General features: G+C 37.8%; 1 protein-coding gene across 1 annotated transcript in view; it reads left to right on the top strand.

Annotated features, from left to right (window-relative positions):
- The first annotated feature begins 8,164 nt into the window (after nt 1–8,164).
- Nucleotides 8,165–19,423, top strand: part of cngb1a (cyclic nucleotide gated channel subunit beta 1a) — a 53,521-nt gene continuing 42,262 nt past the window's right edge. Inside the window, exons 1-13 of the mRNA XM_067419305.1 lie at nt 8,165–8,338; nt 10,981–11,074; nt 11,164–11,194; nt 11,303–11,348; nt 12,075–12,171; nt 14,183–14,208; nt 14,374–14,385; nt 14,811–14,910; nt 16,000–16,035; nt 18,661–18,685; nt 18,815–18,902; nt 18,991–19,121; nt 19,201–19,342. Of these exons, the coding sequence (XP_067275406.1) occupies nt 10,982–11,074; nt 11,164–11,194; nt 11,303–11,348; nt 12,075–12,171; nt 14,183–14,208; nt 14,374–14,385; nt 14,811–14,910; nt 16,000–16,035; nt 18,661–18,685; nt 18,815–18,902; nt 18,991–19,121; nt 19,201–19,342 (827 nt within the window). The 5' untranslated portion in view covers nt 8,165–8,338; nt 10,981. The remainder of the gene's footprint in view (nt 8,339–10,980; nt 11,075–11,163; nt 11,195–11,302; nt 11,349–12,074; nt 12,172–14,182; nt 14,209–14,373; nt 14,386–14,810; nt 14,911–15,999; nt 16,036–18,660; nt 18,686–18,814; nt 18,903–18,990; nt 19,122–19,200; nt 19,343–19,423) is intronic.

Below are 19,423 nucleotides of genomic sequence, written 5' to 3'. Positions count from 1 at the left end.
AATCTTGTCACATTTTTTGTGTTCACATGTTAGTTATCCTGCTTGAGGGAGCTGTTCATGAATTTTTGTTTTGTTTTTTGGGATGGAAGGGATGACTTTGCCATCGAAGGAGTAGAGGAGCTAAATAACAATTAGACATTCGACCTTAATTACCATAGTAACACAAATTGCTTTTACTTATTGATGACATCATACCCTCAGGCGGCAGGCACAGCAGATTTCGATATGTGTATGTGAATGCGGTGCCGGATGCATCAACACTCAAAAAAACTATTCTAGTTTAATCCTGCTGTGAGTGTAACTGTGAGTGTAACTGTGAGTGTAACTGGTGTGGGAGTGTTAATGTATGAATAAAGGATCATGTAGGGAAGTACAACAGATATAACCAAAAAATATGAGTGTATAAATAAGGAAAATAAAATGGGGTATGCAGAAGGTGATAACAGCAATAGTAATAGCAATATTAATAATAATAACAATAATAATTATAAATCCAATTAATTAGAAATGACAAATAGTAATAAAAGTGTTATCAGTAGTAGTAATGACAAACATATTAACAAATATACTCATTTCATCCGGAATGAGGGTAGGGTTAAAGGGTCAGGAAGAGGACAAATAAGAGGACAAATAAAAGCAATAGTAGTAATAGTAATAATAATATTAATAATGGTAAATATTGATAAAGCCATTAATAGTGATAATAATAGTAGTAGTAACAATGATGTTAATAATAATAACAATAAAAATAATAATAATAATGATAATATTGATCAGGGGAAGTAATTAATGACTGAATTTTAATTTTGGGGTGAATTAACCCTTTAATTGTTTGCATGCTGGAGGGACACGATTATATCACGTGCAGAGTGATGTTAACATTTAAGCTAGCTCAAAAGACTACCTGTATACCCATTAAATTAACAAAAGTATTTAAGTTTACTTTAATTCGAATGAATTAGTTGATTTAACTTATCTAAAAGTTGAGAGTGGTAGGTTGCCTTATTTTTATTAGATTAGATCAAATTTTCTTTCTTTTTTTAACTGTGCACAAGATTTCTGCAACAAAGCCATAGTTTCCTATAGTGTCATCATCAATTGATATGGGTTTATTAACATCATGTTTTCAGTGTTCGGCTTTCCCCATAGGTGCACATCCTCAGGAACAGGAATCTTCGATTTCAGTGTGTATAATGAACAAAATTGTCAATGGTAATAACAGGGTCCAAAGAACAGAATAACCAGGCTTATATACTGTTATTAGAAGTGAAATTAAATCCCATACTAATCTCAACTAATCAAAAGAGATGTGTTAAATTTGAAAGCTCATTAAGATCAAACTCTCTCCATCACCAATACACACATATGCACCTCCAGCATAGGGCAAGTCGGAGCAAATTAATTTCTGTGTTAATTGGATTATATGAAGCGCTCATTAAAATCCACCCAATGTAATAAGATGTTTCCAGATGGTTCTGAACGTTTCTGCCAACTAGTTTTAGTGCATTAATACTAGAAAAAGCTGCGTTAGTGCAGCATGTAAATTAGACGTGTGAGTGTTTCATAGCCTTAGTATCTCATTAGCATTACGAGATCATGTGAAAACAGCCAAGACAGACGTTTGTGCTTTATAGACTAAGTGTGAAGGTGTTTGACACATTCTCAGAGGAATTGTGTTTGAAGAAATAGTCCAGCCAAAATGTATTTACTTTAAAAACCTGTATGACTTTTTGTTCTTTGGAACGCATAAATATATATATATATATATATATATATATATATATATAAATGATGTGGATTTTTTAACATTGAAGTTGTTGACGCTTTATTGGAGTTGAAGCGAATGATCCCAAACCGAAAACTGTAAGGAACACCAGCAGGTCCATGCCACTATAACGAAAAAAGTCCTCTTGAAGACTAGCAAGTGTCCCTGCCAAATTATTATTCTCCACACATTTATATCTACCTACCGCCTGAAGTGTCCTTGTAAAGGAAGAACGTGGCATATATTAAGTATTAATGTCTGAGAGAGCTCTGAAGGTGTTTGCATAGAAAGCGATGGTTATAAAACAGTCATTTTGTAGCCATCACAAATCCTATTCCACCTGCTGTAACAAGAGGTCATATTATAGCAAAACTTCCCCTAACCGTCTCTCATTACAGCCACATCACAAGCCTAATGGCAACGTAACACACTAAACTCACCCTGAGATGGAGAATGTGGGTGGAAGCTGAAAATGGGGAGTAGATTAATAAAAAAAATGGAGGTGGCATGAGGCTATTTACAATGTGAGCTACAGGTAATGAGAAATATAACTGGAGAGCAGCGGCTGATGATTTGATTTAGAGTGAATGATGGAGAGACGGAGGAAAACCGGCTACGGGTATATGACATAGAAAACTGATCAAATCAGTAATAAATGTTATGAACTACATATAGTAGTTCATGTGTTTTAAAGTGCCCTAATTATGCTATTTTAAAGGTTTATAGTTTTGTTTTGGATTCTACTTCAACAGGTTCACATCCATCCAAGATCAAAAAACACTTTCATTCGCTCATAATATACATTCCAGCATCACCTCTTCACAGTCTGTCTCTCTAAATCCCTCCTTTCAAGAGCATACTCTGCTCTGATTGGTCAGATGACCCAGTCTACAGTGATTGGTCTACTCTGCTCTGATTGGTCAGATGGCCCAGTCTGCAGTGATTGGTCTACTCTGCTCTGATTAGTCAGATGGCCCAGTCTGCTATGATTGGTCTACTCTGATCTGATTGGTCAGATGGCCCAGTCTGCTGTGATTGGTCTACTCTGCTCTGATTGGTCAGATGGCCCAGTCTGCTGTGATTGGTCTACTCTGCTCTGATTGGTCAGATGGCCCAGTCTGCTGTGATTGGTCTACTGCTATTTTTCCACAAAGCTCTCTCAATTTTCATTTCGCCAAGACCTCTAAAACTAAAGATAACACTTCAGCTGCACCGTTTTGTATTACAGACTTGAATGAATTGTTGATACTGAATTGCTTGCTGTGTTATCATAAAGATTATTAGCTCAAAGTAAAATATATATCATATATATATATATATATATATATATATATATATATATATATATATATATATATATATATATATATATATATATATATATATATATATATATATATATATATATTCAACATTCCAACAGCCTTCCTTTTGGGGGTGTCTAAACGTTTGTCTGTATCGCCCAATACCGCTGGCTGTGATTAAGAAGTGAAGTGTTGCTCAGTGTCTCCCATAGCTGTGGTCCAGCTTGTTATAAAGCAGACCGTCTGTTTCATTAATGGTGTGTTTTTGCCTTCAAAGCGAGTTCATCGCTGATTTCCTCAAGGAATATGTATTAGAGCAGGATTACATGATCAGAGGCCCTTAATTTCCAGGACCTATCATCTGGTTTGTTTGTTCCTTTTAATTCCAGGAGCTGATGACAGAGAAAGATGTGAGGAAAGGCCATAGCAATGGATACTATATGCTAGACTAATGGCATAAGTGATACCTGCACAGGGCCCTTTGACAGGAATAAGAATGGCAGCTGTGTTGATCAGAAACTGCAAAGGCCCTTCAAAATAAATGTTTTCATATGGTTCAAATGGCTCTTCAATAGGTTGTTATGTAATGCAACTACATCTATACAATTTAAATGTGGTTTAACCCTATAATGCCTGCTGCATCATATTTGATATTCTGAATGATCAACATTTCTAAAAAGCCTGGCAATCTAAAGCCCTCTGTAGTCTGTAGTTTCTACATTTTAGCAAGTATAATTGTAAAAAATAATTTTTGCCGATGTGAAATCGTTACTATTTTTTATAATGTAAATGTAATAGCTTTTATATTGTTAATAATATTTCAGAACAGAAGGCTTTTGAAGAACATTAATCTCTAAATCATCATTTAGCCCCCTGTGCGTTCTGGAATCAGTAACACGGGTTGGGTAGTTTTTGTGTTACCCAGATCCTGGGTCAGTTATTTATTGCGTGCTTTTTGCGATCTCTCCAGGAGAGACATAATGACGGCGAGTTGCGTTTGCGTGCTTCTAGTAAACACAGAAACTGGCGAACGGCGGCGGTCTTTCGAATCAGCTTTGACCGCGACTCTGGAAGACTTGGAGTTGAGCTTTTCTCTGAGAAAAGAACAAAGAACGGCACTGAAGTCATTCTTAAAAAGGGCAAATGTGTTCGGATTTTTGTCGACCGGATACGGCGAATGTTTAATCTATCAGCAAGCTCTGTTTCACCGTAGTTGCTCAGGTTGGTGTAGTGCTATCCTATCGCGTGCAGAGGGAGTTTGAAAGACAACCGTTTATCCCGCCCCTCGGATTGAGCCGTCAATGGTGAGTTTCCAGACCAAACATCTTGATGTGGGTCTGGCTTGTCAGGCTGACCCATAATGTGTTCCATACAATACTTGGGTTGTTGAAACCAATCCAAATCGGGATGTTTTAACCTCCTGTTTTTTTAGAGTGAGGCTACATTGTCTTCCTGTTAGTGTTGCAAGGGTCATGAGACCCATCTCACTGTGTGGAATATCTCTTCCCCTTCTCACAGGCTTAAATCGGTTCGGATTACAGTCTCTGATCACTTAAGGAGATTGTGTATGTGTTCATTTGTAGTGGAGTGGAAGAAACTCTTCTAAGAGTTTCACATGAGGAAAACCTACATTTAGAGTATACAGATGCCCGGAGTCAATACGGATTTTACTAAACAATTGGCGGTTGTCTATTTAGTCCTGCAATTTTCTCCATTAAGATGTTCCAAACCTAAATTAAACTTTCTTTACTTCATTAGAACACAACATGCCCAAGCTGCTGGTTTTTCATATAGTGAAAATTAAAAATAGCTGGAAAATAACGGCTTGTTTCACAGAGAAAAGAAATGTATGTTTGGAATAACACGATAGTGGGTAAGTGATGACAGTTTTCATTTCTGGGTGAACTGTTGCTTTAAGCTGACAGCTTGAAACTGTTAATTTAAATTAGTTATTTTAGCCTTACAGTTAAGAAATGCTGTGCAATAAATCCACTGAGGGATCTAAAGCACAGAGAGACCAAGAGACAGCAGAGAATATTGAGAACACTGTGTCAGAGCTGTCAGTACACTGGGATGATCCATCCTCTGTTTTGCTGACGCTGAATTTTAATGAGGTTTGTCCTGCTAGCCAAACTAACACATAATCCCTCAGGCCATAGAGACGGCTACTGTTTATCCTGCCAATCAAACACGCCTGTGCTTTTTGTACTGTCATACACCTGTTTAGCTACATATGGCATCAAAACATCATGTCATGCCTTAAAGATCAAGGGCCAGATTTACTAAACAGGGCAAATTAGCCTGAGAGCCCAATTCCAAAAAAAAGCTCAGATGGGAGTGGAAAGTTCTGCGCGTGATCTACTGACGACCCACAATTTATCCATTTCCATTCAGGTCAAGGCAATCTACCAAGAGCAGCGAAAATAAGCTTCTGGTTTAAGACGTGCTTTTTTGGGCGGTAAATAATCGGTCGCAAACATCAGTAAATTGATGAGTGCGAACTTTAGTAAATCACGTTGTGTGATTAATTTAATACTCTCTATATTTTGCATCTGAAAGGGAAACCCATACAAATGCATACAATAAAGTCAGCCGCAAAAATAACACCCCATGCCTTTTCTGACAGTTTCCAAAAGAGGGTTTACACTGGCGCAAGCTGTTAGTAAATCTGGCCCCGAGTGTGTAGTTTCAGAACAGTTTCAAATACTCCCTCTGTCATTGGTCAGAGGCACAGATTACATGTGGCCTGCTAATAGCTACATTTTGATTTGTACTGAATAATTAATTAAAGTGCCGATAATGTGTGACCAAATTGTTATTAGTTTTTGTTTGTCTGAAACTCTTGACAGATAATCAGACGTTGCGTGAGGTTTCCTCCGCTCGGGGATGTGATGTGGCGTCTGTGATAAGTGGCAGGGTGGATGACATATGGGGAGGAGGGATGAAGCAGACTCCAGAGGGTTGTGAGCAGAGGTGAAAGTGACTCATCTCAGGCTTTGAGAATTTTTAAACATGAGCCGAAAGACGGCATCTTATCTCACTGATGAATATATGCCAGATGGCAAACTGGGAGGCAACGGCAACAGACTGAGATAGTTACCGGGTCTGAAGGGCGGCCGCAAACACACAGAAATCGTTCGTAATATCAGAGCTTGTTTATGAAGGTTTGAGGGGCCCCTAAAGGCTGGTTCAATAAGGACATTAGCATTTTTGTCTTATGACCGTAAGATGTCTTCCAGGAGCAATGATATCTTACTGAATCTTGCTTAGAAACTCACCTGCAGCTTTAACCTTTAAAACACATTAAACCACAACCCTGGCGATGAAATTAATCTCATTGGGGAGATTGGGGATCAAATGAGTCAAGGAGAAATGAGAGAGAGGCAGGGTTATTATCGTTAACTAAATCTAAAACCATAAAAAATATTTTCATTTTCATTACTTGAAGTAAAATAAATATTAAATGAAACAAAATATATTAAAGGTGCCCTAGAATGATTTGAAACAATATGTTAAATTGTTATCTACATAGAGGGTGTGTGGCTTATTTAAGGGCAACAATTGTCCAGATACAGTTTTACAGGTCCAACCCTATATATTGTCCCTATAATGCTCTGTCTTCAGATCATCCACGCGCGAGAGAGAGAGAGCTCGCGTGCTTCCGGTTGCCAGGTTTCAGTCATTAAATCCCCCAAACAGAGCTTTTCTGTGAAAAGAAAATTTCTGTTTTACCTAAACATGTCCAATCTGGCAACCATATGCACGTGAGCTCTCTCTCGCGCGCGGATGATCTGAAAACATCAATAAACAAGTAAACTGCATTCCAGCAATCTTTATTTGAGATGTTTCGACATTTTAGACATGTCTTTTTTCGTCAACGATATTGCATGTTTATATAACGTTAGTCACAAGGTAGGCTACGCAGTGACTGTGATATGTACTCTGAAAGCATGCATAGGCCTACTTCAGTTCTCAAAAATATAAATACATAACTTATATTTTTACAAAATGAATAGCCTTGTCAAATGACTGTCGTTTTAACTTATATGGTGGAAAAGGTGACGTTTGCTAGAAGGATCGAGTGAACGATCTGTAAGTAACGTATCTACGGTTGTATTTTGTAATATAAAATCATATTAACCTTTGTCATTAGACACTATTTAGTTTTGTATGGTACTTGGTGTTTCCTATTGTTACTGTACCAGCATCTTGCGTCATCTAGACAATGCTGTCTCTCTAAGAAACTTTCAATTTAATCAGAAATTGTTTAAACAGTCAATAAGTGGATAAATCGCTACTTACTGCTTGCAGGAATACAGTTGTAATTGCCAACATTTGCATCTGTCCAAACGTGATCCCCATGATCCCCAACGCTTGCGTCACGGATGGCCTTATGTTGAGAAGCACTTCTTTTTCCGTGGTGTTTTTGATTTACGAGATTTACATAAGAAGGAGGAGGCAATGATGTTTGAGACTTACAGTATGTGATGTCCATGTACTGAACTCTTATTATTTCACTACAGCAAGGTTAAATAAATGTTTAATTCTAGGGCACCTTTAATAACTAGTTCTTCCAATGTTTCATCATCGGACTTGCGCTTGGATTGATATGGTAAAATCAAAATCATCGTTACTGTCTTTACAGTGTACTGAGGACTGAGATAACCTCCTGAGCTGAAGTTCAGTTATGGTAATGCATGTTTAACTTCTGAAACAGTCGACCAGACACAACAGACTGGCTCATCTGGCCAATCAGAGCAGAGTAGGCTTGTCCCTTTCGAGTGTCATGCTGCGAAATAGAATTCCCAGCCCAGTTTGAGTTCAATTTAAGTTTGTCTAAATTAAAAAAGTTCATAAAACTCAATGAACTCTTAATTTGATTTAACAAATTTGTTTAATTTTAGTTTACCCCACTCAAACAGATAGTGCCCACTACAGAAAATCTTGAGACTACCAAACCATCCCAGGAAAAACTTCCAAAATTAGATACTATACTGTATATTTGGTAACTATTTAAGGGGTTTTGGCGATGAATTCTGACAGCACTCTTTGTCCTGGACCCCTCTGTTGTTGTCATATATGGGCTGAGCTCCAAGAAGGATTCTGTGAAGCTAATGAGGTCCAAGTCCAGGTCCTCCCTGTCCATCCCTCCCAGAGAAAGCCTAATCCCGTTAGCTGTGCTTTCTCACGGATAATCCCTCCACTTCCCCACCTGTCCTTGAGCCTTCAGCCTCTCTCTGGGATGACTGTCTTCTGCTGAACACTACAGGTAAATATTGTGCCTGCCAACATAAGATTCTGAAATATTAATATCAATGTCCATTTGATGCATACATGTATATTTTAAGCATAGGGTTTTATGAAGTATTTTATTGTTCTTTGTATTTCTTTTCAAATTGTGTGGATTGTAACAACCAGGTCAATTAGGTAACGGTAGTTAATACATCAACTAAGATTAAAATTAGCAGTACAGGATTTGTTAAGGTAACACTTTATTTTAAAGTGACATAGTTAAACATTACTGCATGTACTTATTAGTAATGGCTTCTGCATAATTACAAACAGCTAATCCTAACTATAACTCTATGGTAAGTACATATACTTATTTGAGTGAGTACAATGTAACTACGTCACCTTATAATAAAGTCTGTTAACATCATGTTACACTTTTTTTTTAGATTGGCCTTGGTACAGTGTGTTAAAGTACTTACTACATAATTAGTGTTAGGGTTACTGCTTGGTTTGTTAGAGTTAGTTGCATGTTACTATGCATAATTTATTGTTATTACTATAGTAACATGTAACAGAGACACCATATTTTGTTTACTAATGTAGTAAGCTAATGTCATTCATCATTTTGTATTAGTTCGATTGAAATTTTCTGTCATCATATTTACCAGGATCAAGGTCAACTGAATTTCCATGTAGTAAATATACAGAAATGAAACTCTGTTTTTAGAGAATACGTAGACTTGAGTTGAAGTGGGTCACAGCTCATTTCCTCAAACGTCAACCTCCTGACAGCTGGTTTGACTCGCAGTAAATCACCAGTCCATGAATCTGCTCTGGCTCTGTGTTTTCACCCATCTGCTCAGAGACTGTTCTGCATTGTTCATTTCACCCATAATCGCTGTTTTTATTAGTCACCAGTGTATATTGGCTGATATTAAAACAGATGCCGATCACTGGACCAAACCGGGTTGGGGAGTTTTAAGTGAATGAATGCGGTATTAAAATTTGAATCTGCAGTAGGGGAATGTGGTCATGGTTTGAATACATGTCTGACAATGCACAGTTCAGTGTCTGAGCTGAAATGGAGAGGTTAGAGTGAGAAAATGGAGTTAACAGTAAGACCACAGAACAATGAAGTGCTCTTCGTGCGTCCACGGCCTCGGCCTACATCTTTCTCTGCTCAGGTGTAAAGTGAAACAGTGTGGGTAGACAGGTACAGCTGGCTCGGTCTGTTTCCGCAGGTGTTCAAGCCAGGAGAGATTAGGGTCAGATGCATTTATCAGTGATTAACAGTGACAGGAGCCCACACACAAACAGCCATGATCCCTTTGGAGTAAAACCTCTGTGACCAAAAGCAAGAAAAAAGTTAGATTTATTACAAATGTCAATTGGTTTCAAACTAGGTGCTGCAAGCAGTTTCAGCTGCTGTGTTAACTTTAACCCGACACCTTCTCTCCAAAATTTGCACCTCAAAGGTATATCGGAAAACTCAAATGTGCAAAATGATTGACAGTCTATTAAATACATTCGCGTACATGCAGTGATGGCTGGTTCACGTCTAACCTTGCAGTATTGAATTTACTTTAAATTATCTCTAAACTACAGCTTTCCAGTCTGGCAGAACCATGATAATAAAATGTAAATTACACTTCAGTATTAATTATGTGACACCCCTTTAAGTGTGAATGTACACTTCTTTCGCCACATTGGTCACTGCAGCTGCTGTGCATGAATAATTCTGCAAAACAACATTCATTTAAATTGAATGAAAATTACAAGATTTTTTTTTTTTATTAATTTTTCAAAATGTGACATTTTGTCTGGTCAAATGTCTAAGTATGGAAACTCCAAAGCATAAAGAGGCTGAAAATTGTTAGTAGCTTGGCATAATCTTAATTATTATTTATTGTTATTTCCATAGTTATTTCATTATTTCTCTTATACTTTAATCAAAGCTTTATTTTTGCTGACACAAAAATCAATGGAGTTTTAAAATCAATGAACAATCAGTTAAAGTGACGGGATTAAACTAGAGCAGGTAAATATACAGCAGAAATAGCCTATATAATCTTATAAATGAGTTGAAATCTGCACAGAGTACAGGCACTCAAATCAGTGAATCGTATTTTAATCTTTTTAAATTGCTGTACATGAACTGGCCGAACAAACTGATTCACTAGAATGAAGTGGACTCCGATGCTGTATAGGACCGTTTAATATGAACCGATTGACTTGAATGTATCGATGAGTCATATTTTAATCTCTCAATGTACATGATCTGCACGAAAGAACAGATTGACTAAAATGGATTGGATTTCCCAATATGAGAGAGACAGTTTCAAGCAGACCATTAGAATTGCTAACAGGAAGGGCTCTTTGGACTGAAATGATTCACTAGAATGAATCAGACTTTCTAATTCTTTATATAAGAGAGAGGACTGTTTATGTTAAATGGTTCGATTATTACCTGAGTGCAGGCACTAAGAACGGCGATGTAGCATCTGGTCACGATTCACACTGCAATGCTCGCTGGGTTCAAACTGGAGCCTAGTGGAGTTGTTTTTTGTTTAGTTACTCCCAAACACTTATAAAGTATCTTTTTTTGACAATTCTTGTTCATTATAGTGAACATGTTTATATGACATTGACCCTTGCTGTGTTAATCTGTATATCTGACAGCATGTTTAGCTGGGTGATAAAAGTTGTTCCCCAGCCTCCAGAGTCTCCTGGGACACTGGGAGAGGAGGACCAGACCAATGCGTCCACATCAGCAGTGAGTGTGTGTTTGTGTAAATGTGTACATGCACCGAGTCGCCTTTCACAGTTTAAGCATGTCTTCGCTCTCTACGTCCTGTTCTTTAGGGTGTGATGAAAAAAGAGGAAGTAAAACCAGGTAACTCTATCAAAACAAGCCATCTATCAACATTTTCTGCAGTTTTGATCAATGACTAACATTGAATCCCCATATCACAGATACATTTTTCATGGTGTTATTTTACAGAATCCAACCCTTCCAAGTCAAAGGAGGAGGTCTCAGAGGAAAACAGGTGATGTGTGTGTGTGTGTGTGTGTGTGTGTGTGTGTGTGTGTGTGTGTGTGTGTGTGTGTGTGTGTGTGTGTGTGTGTGTGTGTGTGTGTGAGCCTGTTTATGTGGTTTATGAGAACACAAATTTGTATAACTACATGGGTATTACACTGGTATTACACTATAAATGTGGTTTATGAGGACATATCAAATGTCCTCATAATTCAAATGGCCTTAAAAACATACTAAATTATGTTTTTTTGAGAAAGTAAAAATGCAGAATGTTTCCTGTGATGGGTAGGTTTAGGGGCAGGGGCAGTGTAAGGGGATAGAAAATACGGTTTGTACAGTATAAAAACCATTACGCCTATGGAGAGTCCCTGTAAACCACATAGACCAACATGTGTGTGTGTGTGTGTGTGTGTGTGTGTGTGTGTGTGTGTGTGTGTGTGTGTGTGTGTGTGCGGGTGTGTGTGTGTGTGTGTGTGTGTGTGTGTGTGTGTGTGTGTGTGTGTGTGTGTGTGTGTGTGTGTGTGTGTGTGTGTGTGTGTGTGTGTGTGTGTGTGTGTGTGTGTGTAGTACGTATGTGCGTTCATTGCCCCTAGATGCTTTAATCCTACCAGACCTAATTACTTCTCTCCTTCCCATCTCTCTCTCTCTCTCTCTCTCTCTCTCTCTCTCTCTCTCTCTCTCTCTCTCTCTCTCTCTCTCTCTCTCTCTCTCTCTCTCTCTCTCTCTCTCTCTCTAGCTCTCAGAATGGGGTTTTGAGTTGGCTTTCTCAGGGGTTTAACAGTGCTCTCCCTCAGCCAGTGAATGCATCTAAACTGGGCAACGCTGAAATAAAGGTATTTTTATGACTCATGTTAAGTATACTAACATAATAAAACTAAATAAATAATCTAAATAATGAAAAACATAATCAATAGCCTTTTATCGTAAAGAAAATTGAGTAATTTTAAGTACATACACTCTAAAAAATGCTGGGTTAATAAACAACCCAAGTTGGGTTGGAAATGGACAAACCAAGAAATTGGGTTGTTTGAACACTAGTACCTAATTTAGTACCCAAAAACAACCCAATCAATGGGTTGTTTTTGTTTATTTGAATATGGACCCATTCAAACAACCCAATTTCTGGGTTTGTCCATTTTCAACCCAACTTGGGTTGTTTTTAACCCAGCATTTTTTAGAGTGTACAAATAAATACTTATTGAAACTGAATACTTGCACTATTACAGTTCTTGAGTATTCATAATGAATTACTACACTTTAGTTTAGTAACTAATTTTGGAGTTTTTATGCTGTACTTAAAGGGATAGTTTCCCAAAATGATTTGAATTGTTAATTTCTCATTATTACCCATCCGAGTTTTGTTTATCTTCAGAACGCAAATTAATATCTTTTTGATCATTTTTTGTCCCTCCATTGACAGCTATATATGCAACTACCACTAATAAAACTAATCCTTATGAATTGAGCAGTTTAGTCCAAATTTCCAGAAGAGAAAGGATAACTTTATATGATGAACAGATTGAATTGAGGCTTTTATTCACATTTAAAAATTCATCAACTCGCACATTAGTTAAGGCTCAAACATGTTCATTTTACGTGCGAAAACCAATGAGGTTCATTCTCGTGTTACGCATCACGTTTGAGCTTCAGCGAAAACCAATGAGGTTAATTCTCGTGTTACGCATCACGTTTGAGCTTCAGCGAAAACCAATGAGGTTCATTCTCGTGTTACGCATCACGTTTGAGCTTCAGCGAAAACCAATGAGGTTCATTCTCGTGTTACGCATCACGTTCGAGCTTCAGCGAAAACCAATGAGGTTCATTCTCGTGTTACGCATCACGTTTGAGCTTCAGCGAAAACCAATGAGGTTCATTCTCGTGTTACGCATCACGTTTGAGCTTCAGCGAAAACCAATGACGTTCATTCTCGTGTTACGCATCACGTTCGAGCTTCAGCGAAAACCAATGAGGTTCATTCTCGTGTTACGCATCACATTTGAGCTTCAGCGAGAACCAATGAGGTTCATTCTCGTGTTACGCATCACGTTTGAGCTTCAGCGAAAACCAATGAGGTTCATTCTCGTGTTACGCATCACGTTTGAGCTTCAGCGAAAACCAATGAGGTTCATTCTCGTGTTACGCATCACGTTTGAGCTTCAGCGAGAACCAATGAGGTTCATTCTCGTGTTACGCATCACGTTTGAGCTTCAGCGAGAACCAATGAGGTTCATTCTCGTGTTACGCATCACGTTTGAGCTTCAGCGAGAACCAATGAGGTTCATTCTCGTGTTACGCATCACGTTTGAGCTTCAGCGAGAACCAATGAGGTTCATTCTCGTGTTACGCATCACGTTTGAGCTTCAGCGAGAACCAATGAGGTTCATTCTCGTGTTACGCATCACGTTTGAGCTTCAGCGAGAACCAATGAGTGTTTGTAACAACAACAACAACAACAAAAAGTTACAATAAACTTAAATCTCTTTCATTTCTTCCATTTAACAAGTCTGTTTCTGAATACCTAAGTAAAATTTTACTTTCTTGATTTATTTATCATAATAAAATAATTTACCTTTTGAAATACTTAAAATTAAACCTTTTTATTTTAATTTGAATATAATGCAATTTTGAAATGGAATCCAAATACATGATTTCTCAATGTTAAATGGTCTCGTAATTTTTTCCAGAGATGAATGTATAAATTGCATTTGTGAACTAATTTCAAGCATTTAAACATCTGTCTTTTAGTTTAAAAAACAGCTTGATATGATACATGTATAGGGCAAATGAGTTTGTCTTGTATTATTGTTGAAACTTTTTTCTTTTTGTTTCCCACGGATTGAACAGCAAGATGGAAATGCAGTGAGCAACAGGTATAGTTTCAGTCGCATGGATTGAGTTTTATTCTGTATGGTTTATGGCATGTAGTTACATGTGAATACTTGTGTGTTTCACATCTGTATCTGTTTTGCTTGTTAAATGGATATTTTATTGAGGTTAACACAAATTTTTTATCACTGTATCACCACGGATGGCAGTACATCAGACCAGTGAGTAGGCTTATAGTGGAGATAGCTTATGCACAAAAATACAAAGCTTTGCTGCAGACCTGCTTGGAAAATATATTTATTTATTTATTTTGCATGCTACACACGCAAGGACTTTATTGCACTGAGCTGTATTTCCATATTAACAGCTCAAGGCAAAAGATCCTCATGCTGAACAGACATAAACTTTAGTATTCCAATATGTAGACTGGCTTCCATAGAACATAAAATGATATATATATATAGTTTTATGTTTTATGCTAAGGCTGCTGCTTCACAGGTGTGAGCGGCCTATGGGCAGACCTGTTTGTTTCACTGTCCCCTGCTGCCATCTAGAGTTGACTTAGAGTAAATCATCTTATTTGCATGCTTTCACATCCTCACTTACGCCCAGAGCAGCTGATGGACTGTATCTCTTCTTCCATTAGGGCTGGAATGATAGGATGGATTGTGCAGGGACTGGGAAAAGTGGTTCCACAGCCAGATGAGAAATACAAGGGTCACACCGAGCCAGAGGAGGTCACTGAGGTATAGGCACACATATTTCACTAATCCAATAAGACGGTGAGGCTTTGTGCAGTGTGATTACTTATTTGGTTATTTACCAAGTTTACTGGATTTACTGCAATTTTCTGCATAAGCTTATTAGTTGAGCATTTTTTGGAGCATATTAATGACTTGTTTTTAATGCTGCATGGACATTTGTATTTGTGAGGAATGATCATTCGTGTGTTTAATATCCAGTAAATCCAGTAATTTCACATGAATTTCAATTGAGAATTTGGTCACACTTTAATTTAGGTGTTTTTAACAATTACCTATTTTGAAAAAAGTTAGGTACAATGTATTTCTTGTGTTCATGTTGTATTGAAAACACTTGTGCTGCTATTGAGGTGAGATATGGGTACGGTTAGGGACAGGTTTGGTGTTCTGGGTTTAAGACATGGAGTAGTTTTTATATATGTAATCACAAACATTTATTACATATATAGTTAAATGCTGCTATCTTTAAATGTAATTACAATGTTAATACGTACACAACACAGTGCATTATATGAAATAAATAATTAAAATGTTAGTACATAGTAGTTAAAGACACTTAAAAAGTGGGACAGAGAATTTTAAATAACAAACTATGAGTTAATTATGAAAACACACATTACCAAGATGTAAAAAATATTTGGAAGCTTGTGTCCGCCACATAATAGAAAAATCAAAAGATAATTGTGACTTTTTATCTCACAATTCTGCCTTTTTATCTCACAATTGCAAATTTATATCTCACAATTTTGAGGAAAAGTCTGCATTGTGAGAAACAAAGAAAAATTACCTTTTTTAATCATTCATGGTGAAAACATGCTTACATAAAAAAACATTAATATTTTTACTGAGAATGTTTCTGTTGGTTGTTAGATAAAAACAGGAATTATATTTTAAAACATTTTAGTTTATTTATTTACTTATTTCTGAATTATTATTTATTATATATTTATGCATTAGATTTTACATTTTTGTTTTAGATTTAAAAAATGCAACTCGAGTTCCACGGGACTAGTCTCAAAGGTGTTTTAGCTTGTCTAGGAGCTTCTGTGAGAGTTTTGTTTCATTTCCATTTAGCCTGCAGTTGTTCCAGTGGTTAAAGTGGATCCTCCAGTAAGTACAGTGTTTTTGGAGCAAGCTATATCAGGATCATGCTGGCTGTTCCCTCCTCTGTCCCACAAATCAGCCCTGTTCTAGACTTTATATTACACATCATCAGGACAGACGAGAAGCTGAAGAGGTGCTGATGTTTAAATCTGGGGGGTCCGATGTTCTCAGCTCAGTTTCAGTAAATGATCTGTGGATGTTAATCGTCAATATCGAAAGATGTCTACATATACGGTTTAATTGCAAAATCATATGTCCCCTTTAAGTATGAGGTGATGTACAGGGACATCGTTTTGAAGTACTTGTTCTACAAACTACACCACAAGAGTGGATCAGCCCGAACAGCTGAATATTAATGACTTTATATATAGTTCTGCTTGATTTCTCACAGCTATGTTATTATAGAATATAGTGTTACAACAAATTAAAGTTGTAAATTTAAGCTGGCTGCTGCAGACAAGCCTGTCTGGACTGCTTTGGTTGCTGATAGCTTGAGTCTTTAAGAAATACCAACGCTATCTCACGACCAATTTGTACGTATTTGTACAAAGTGGCTAATTTGTATGAATTTGTACGACATCACCCGTATGTGAAATCGTATTATTTGTCTATACTGCAGTGGTTTAAAGGCAGGGTTTGAGGTTAGGTCATTCGTACAAAATCATATGAATTGACCAACTCCTCAAATACGTACGATTTAGCAAAAATCGTACCAATTCATACGAGTGAGGTCGTACAAATTAGTACAAATTAGACACCTCACAAAATATGTATGAATTGCCGCGAGATCGGGTTGGAAATACTTATAATTTGAGCCTCATTGCTTTTCAAATATCCTGCTAGATGTACATCACTATGGCATGATCACGCTGCATTGGACACCTGAAATGCTTGCATGGCTAGCAGCTTTAAAAGCACATACTTGCTTACTTCCATATGGGTTACATATAGGTGTTTCTTCAATCTTAAAGTTGGCGTTTCGATAGTATTTTCTTCCCTATTGTGACGTATATCCGAGTGAAACTGCTTCTCGAGCAAGATAAAATGCAGGGCGGGACTTGATTTTGTCCATTGGGAACTGATTGGATGGTTGTGGTTTGCTATTGGTGGATCTCATGTGAGTGACAGGTTGTCCCGCCCCCGCACCAGTTAACGCATCATCAGAAAGAGAGATAATAATAAGCATAGATAGTTCATTTATAATACACACAGAAGTATTCTTTCAAAATAAAAAAAATTGTCCATTTTGATTTCATGGTGACTTCATTTTTATTAACATAACCTTAACGTGGCCGTAACTTTATTACATGAGGATTACATTAAAACTTCATGGTGTGTTTATTTATTTAAAGGGGGGGTGAAACACTCAGTTTCAGTCAATCTCATGTCAATCTTGAGTACCTATAGAGTAGTATTGCATCCTTCATATCTCCAAAAAGTCTTTAGTTTTATTATATTTATAAAAGAAATTTGGGCTGTACCGAGTCTTTCCGGAAAAAAACGAGCGGCTGGAGGCGTATCGTGTGGGCGGAGCTAAAGAATGGCGAGCGCGCAGCTACTGCACGAGAGAGTCTGCAAAACGGTTTTGCACGTCAGACTAGTGTAACGTTACACATAGAACAACAATGGAGTAACCGTTAGCGCATTTGAATGACGAAGCACGCTTTGTGAGAACGTACCCTAGGCTAGGTTGATGTTTGGGTGGTTTTCCAATAAACAAACTGACACCTATTGGTCAGCTAAACAAATGTATTTAAACACACACCATAGATTGCATGCTCCATTGATAAATTAACTAACGTTATACACGATCGTGTTGTTTACTGATGTTTACTTGCGCGACGATAGCCAACAACACAGACATTTGAAGTAGTTTTACTCACCGGCTGCTTCCAAAGCAGGACCGAACCTTTATCGCTGGGACCGCTCTCGCCTCAGTCACGCGCGTGCACCCTTCCGGGAGAAGAGCCGGGAGAAGTGCCCGTACGGCCCATACTAGGACCTTCCGCTCTGTCGACGTCAAGCCGACCCATATTTAAAAAAAAACTCTCCGAAACTTGTGAGAAACCGGAAGGAGTTTTTTGACACAGAAATACTCCATTAAACTTCCAACATTAGTTTTTGAAACTTTGTCTATGTTTAGGATGGGAATCCAAGTCTTTAACAGTGTAAAAAGCTCAGTATGCATGAAACAGCATTTAACCCCCCCTTTAATGCGGTTTTTCCAAATGAATTTTATGTATATTTTATTGTCTCACAGACCCAGATTTTCAAACTTAAAATATAATTCAAGTGTGAAATATATTTTGCATGTGAAAACGATATGATATCCGTTTGTTTACACAATCTGTTCAGCGTGAGAGGAAATATGAGATACATGATGTTTTAAAAAAGTTTTGTTTTCTAAGTTTCTAAGTTTACTCACCAAAAGTTTACCAAAAGTCCACAAAGTTGAAGAAACACAGATATGTTCTTAAAAACCTTGCAAACACTTTTACGAATGAATTATGGCTCCATGGCATAATACAGAGAAAAATCCAATCTTGAGCACCTGGCCTCTTAATTTTAACACCAATATTAAATCATAGGCCACACACAGTAAGCGCCCTTTGTGTTTGTGTCTCTTCACAGGTTCAAGAGGTCAAAGACATTCGTGGTAAGTGCAGCCTCTTGATAAGAACTTGATCTAGAGAGCTGTATAAACTTTGGAAATTTTAAAAGAATTTGCCTCGTGAAGGACTGATGAGAATGGAAAGGACACACGTGACATGATTCTCCCTCTCAGCAGATGCTGAACCCCTGCCTCATATTCCTGTGGTGGAGATTGTGTCTGATGAGGAGCCAGACGCTGCTAACGTGCCCTTCTCTCCCAGGTATATGCTAATGAGCTGTCAGAAGCTAATCAGGATTCTCATTCTGGCTGAACTCTTCCTTTGATCTGCCTGTCTCTTTCTCTTTCAGGGTAATAGAATGGATTAAACATGGCTTTGAGAAGGTAGTCCCTCATTCTCCTCTCCATCTTCGTCCTCCCACTGGTACGGAAGCACTTGCCCAGAGGGCTGTTTCTGCTCCTGTGACACCCTGCAAGCAAGGTAGAATTTTAAAAAATCAAAAATGCTTGGTTGGGCTTCCTTGGAGACAATTCTGCATGTGACACTTTTTTATATACAGCACCTGAACCAACACCTGCTCCTGCAGCTCCACCTGCACCAGCACCAACACCTGCGCCTGCAGCTCCACCTGCGCCTGCAGCTCCACCTGCTCCTGCAGCTCCGGAGCAACCTAAAGTAGCTGAGGATTCCAAAGGCACCAAGTAAGTGTCCGCCCCCTTCATTTACAATGGCTATGTAAACCAACTAAACCTTGACACCCTGGTTTAATGTATATTTTTGTG

The sequence above is a fragment of the Pseudorasbora parva genome, chromosome 16 (genome assembly GCF_024679245.1).
Source record: "Pseudorasbora parva isolate DD20220531a chromosome 16, ASM2467924v1, whole genome shotgun sequence".
Classification (NCBI taxonomy): Eukaryota; Metazoa; Chordata; class Actinopteri; order Cypriniformes; family Gobionidae; genus Pseudorasbora; species Pseudorasbora parva.
The sequence above is the reverse complement of the archived record's forward strand: the minus strand, read 5'-3'. Positions and strand labels throughout refer to the sequence as shown.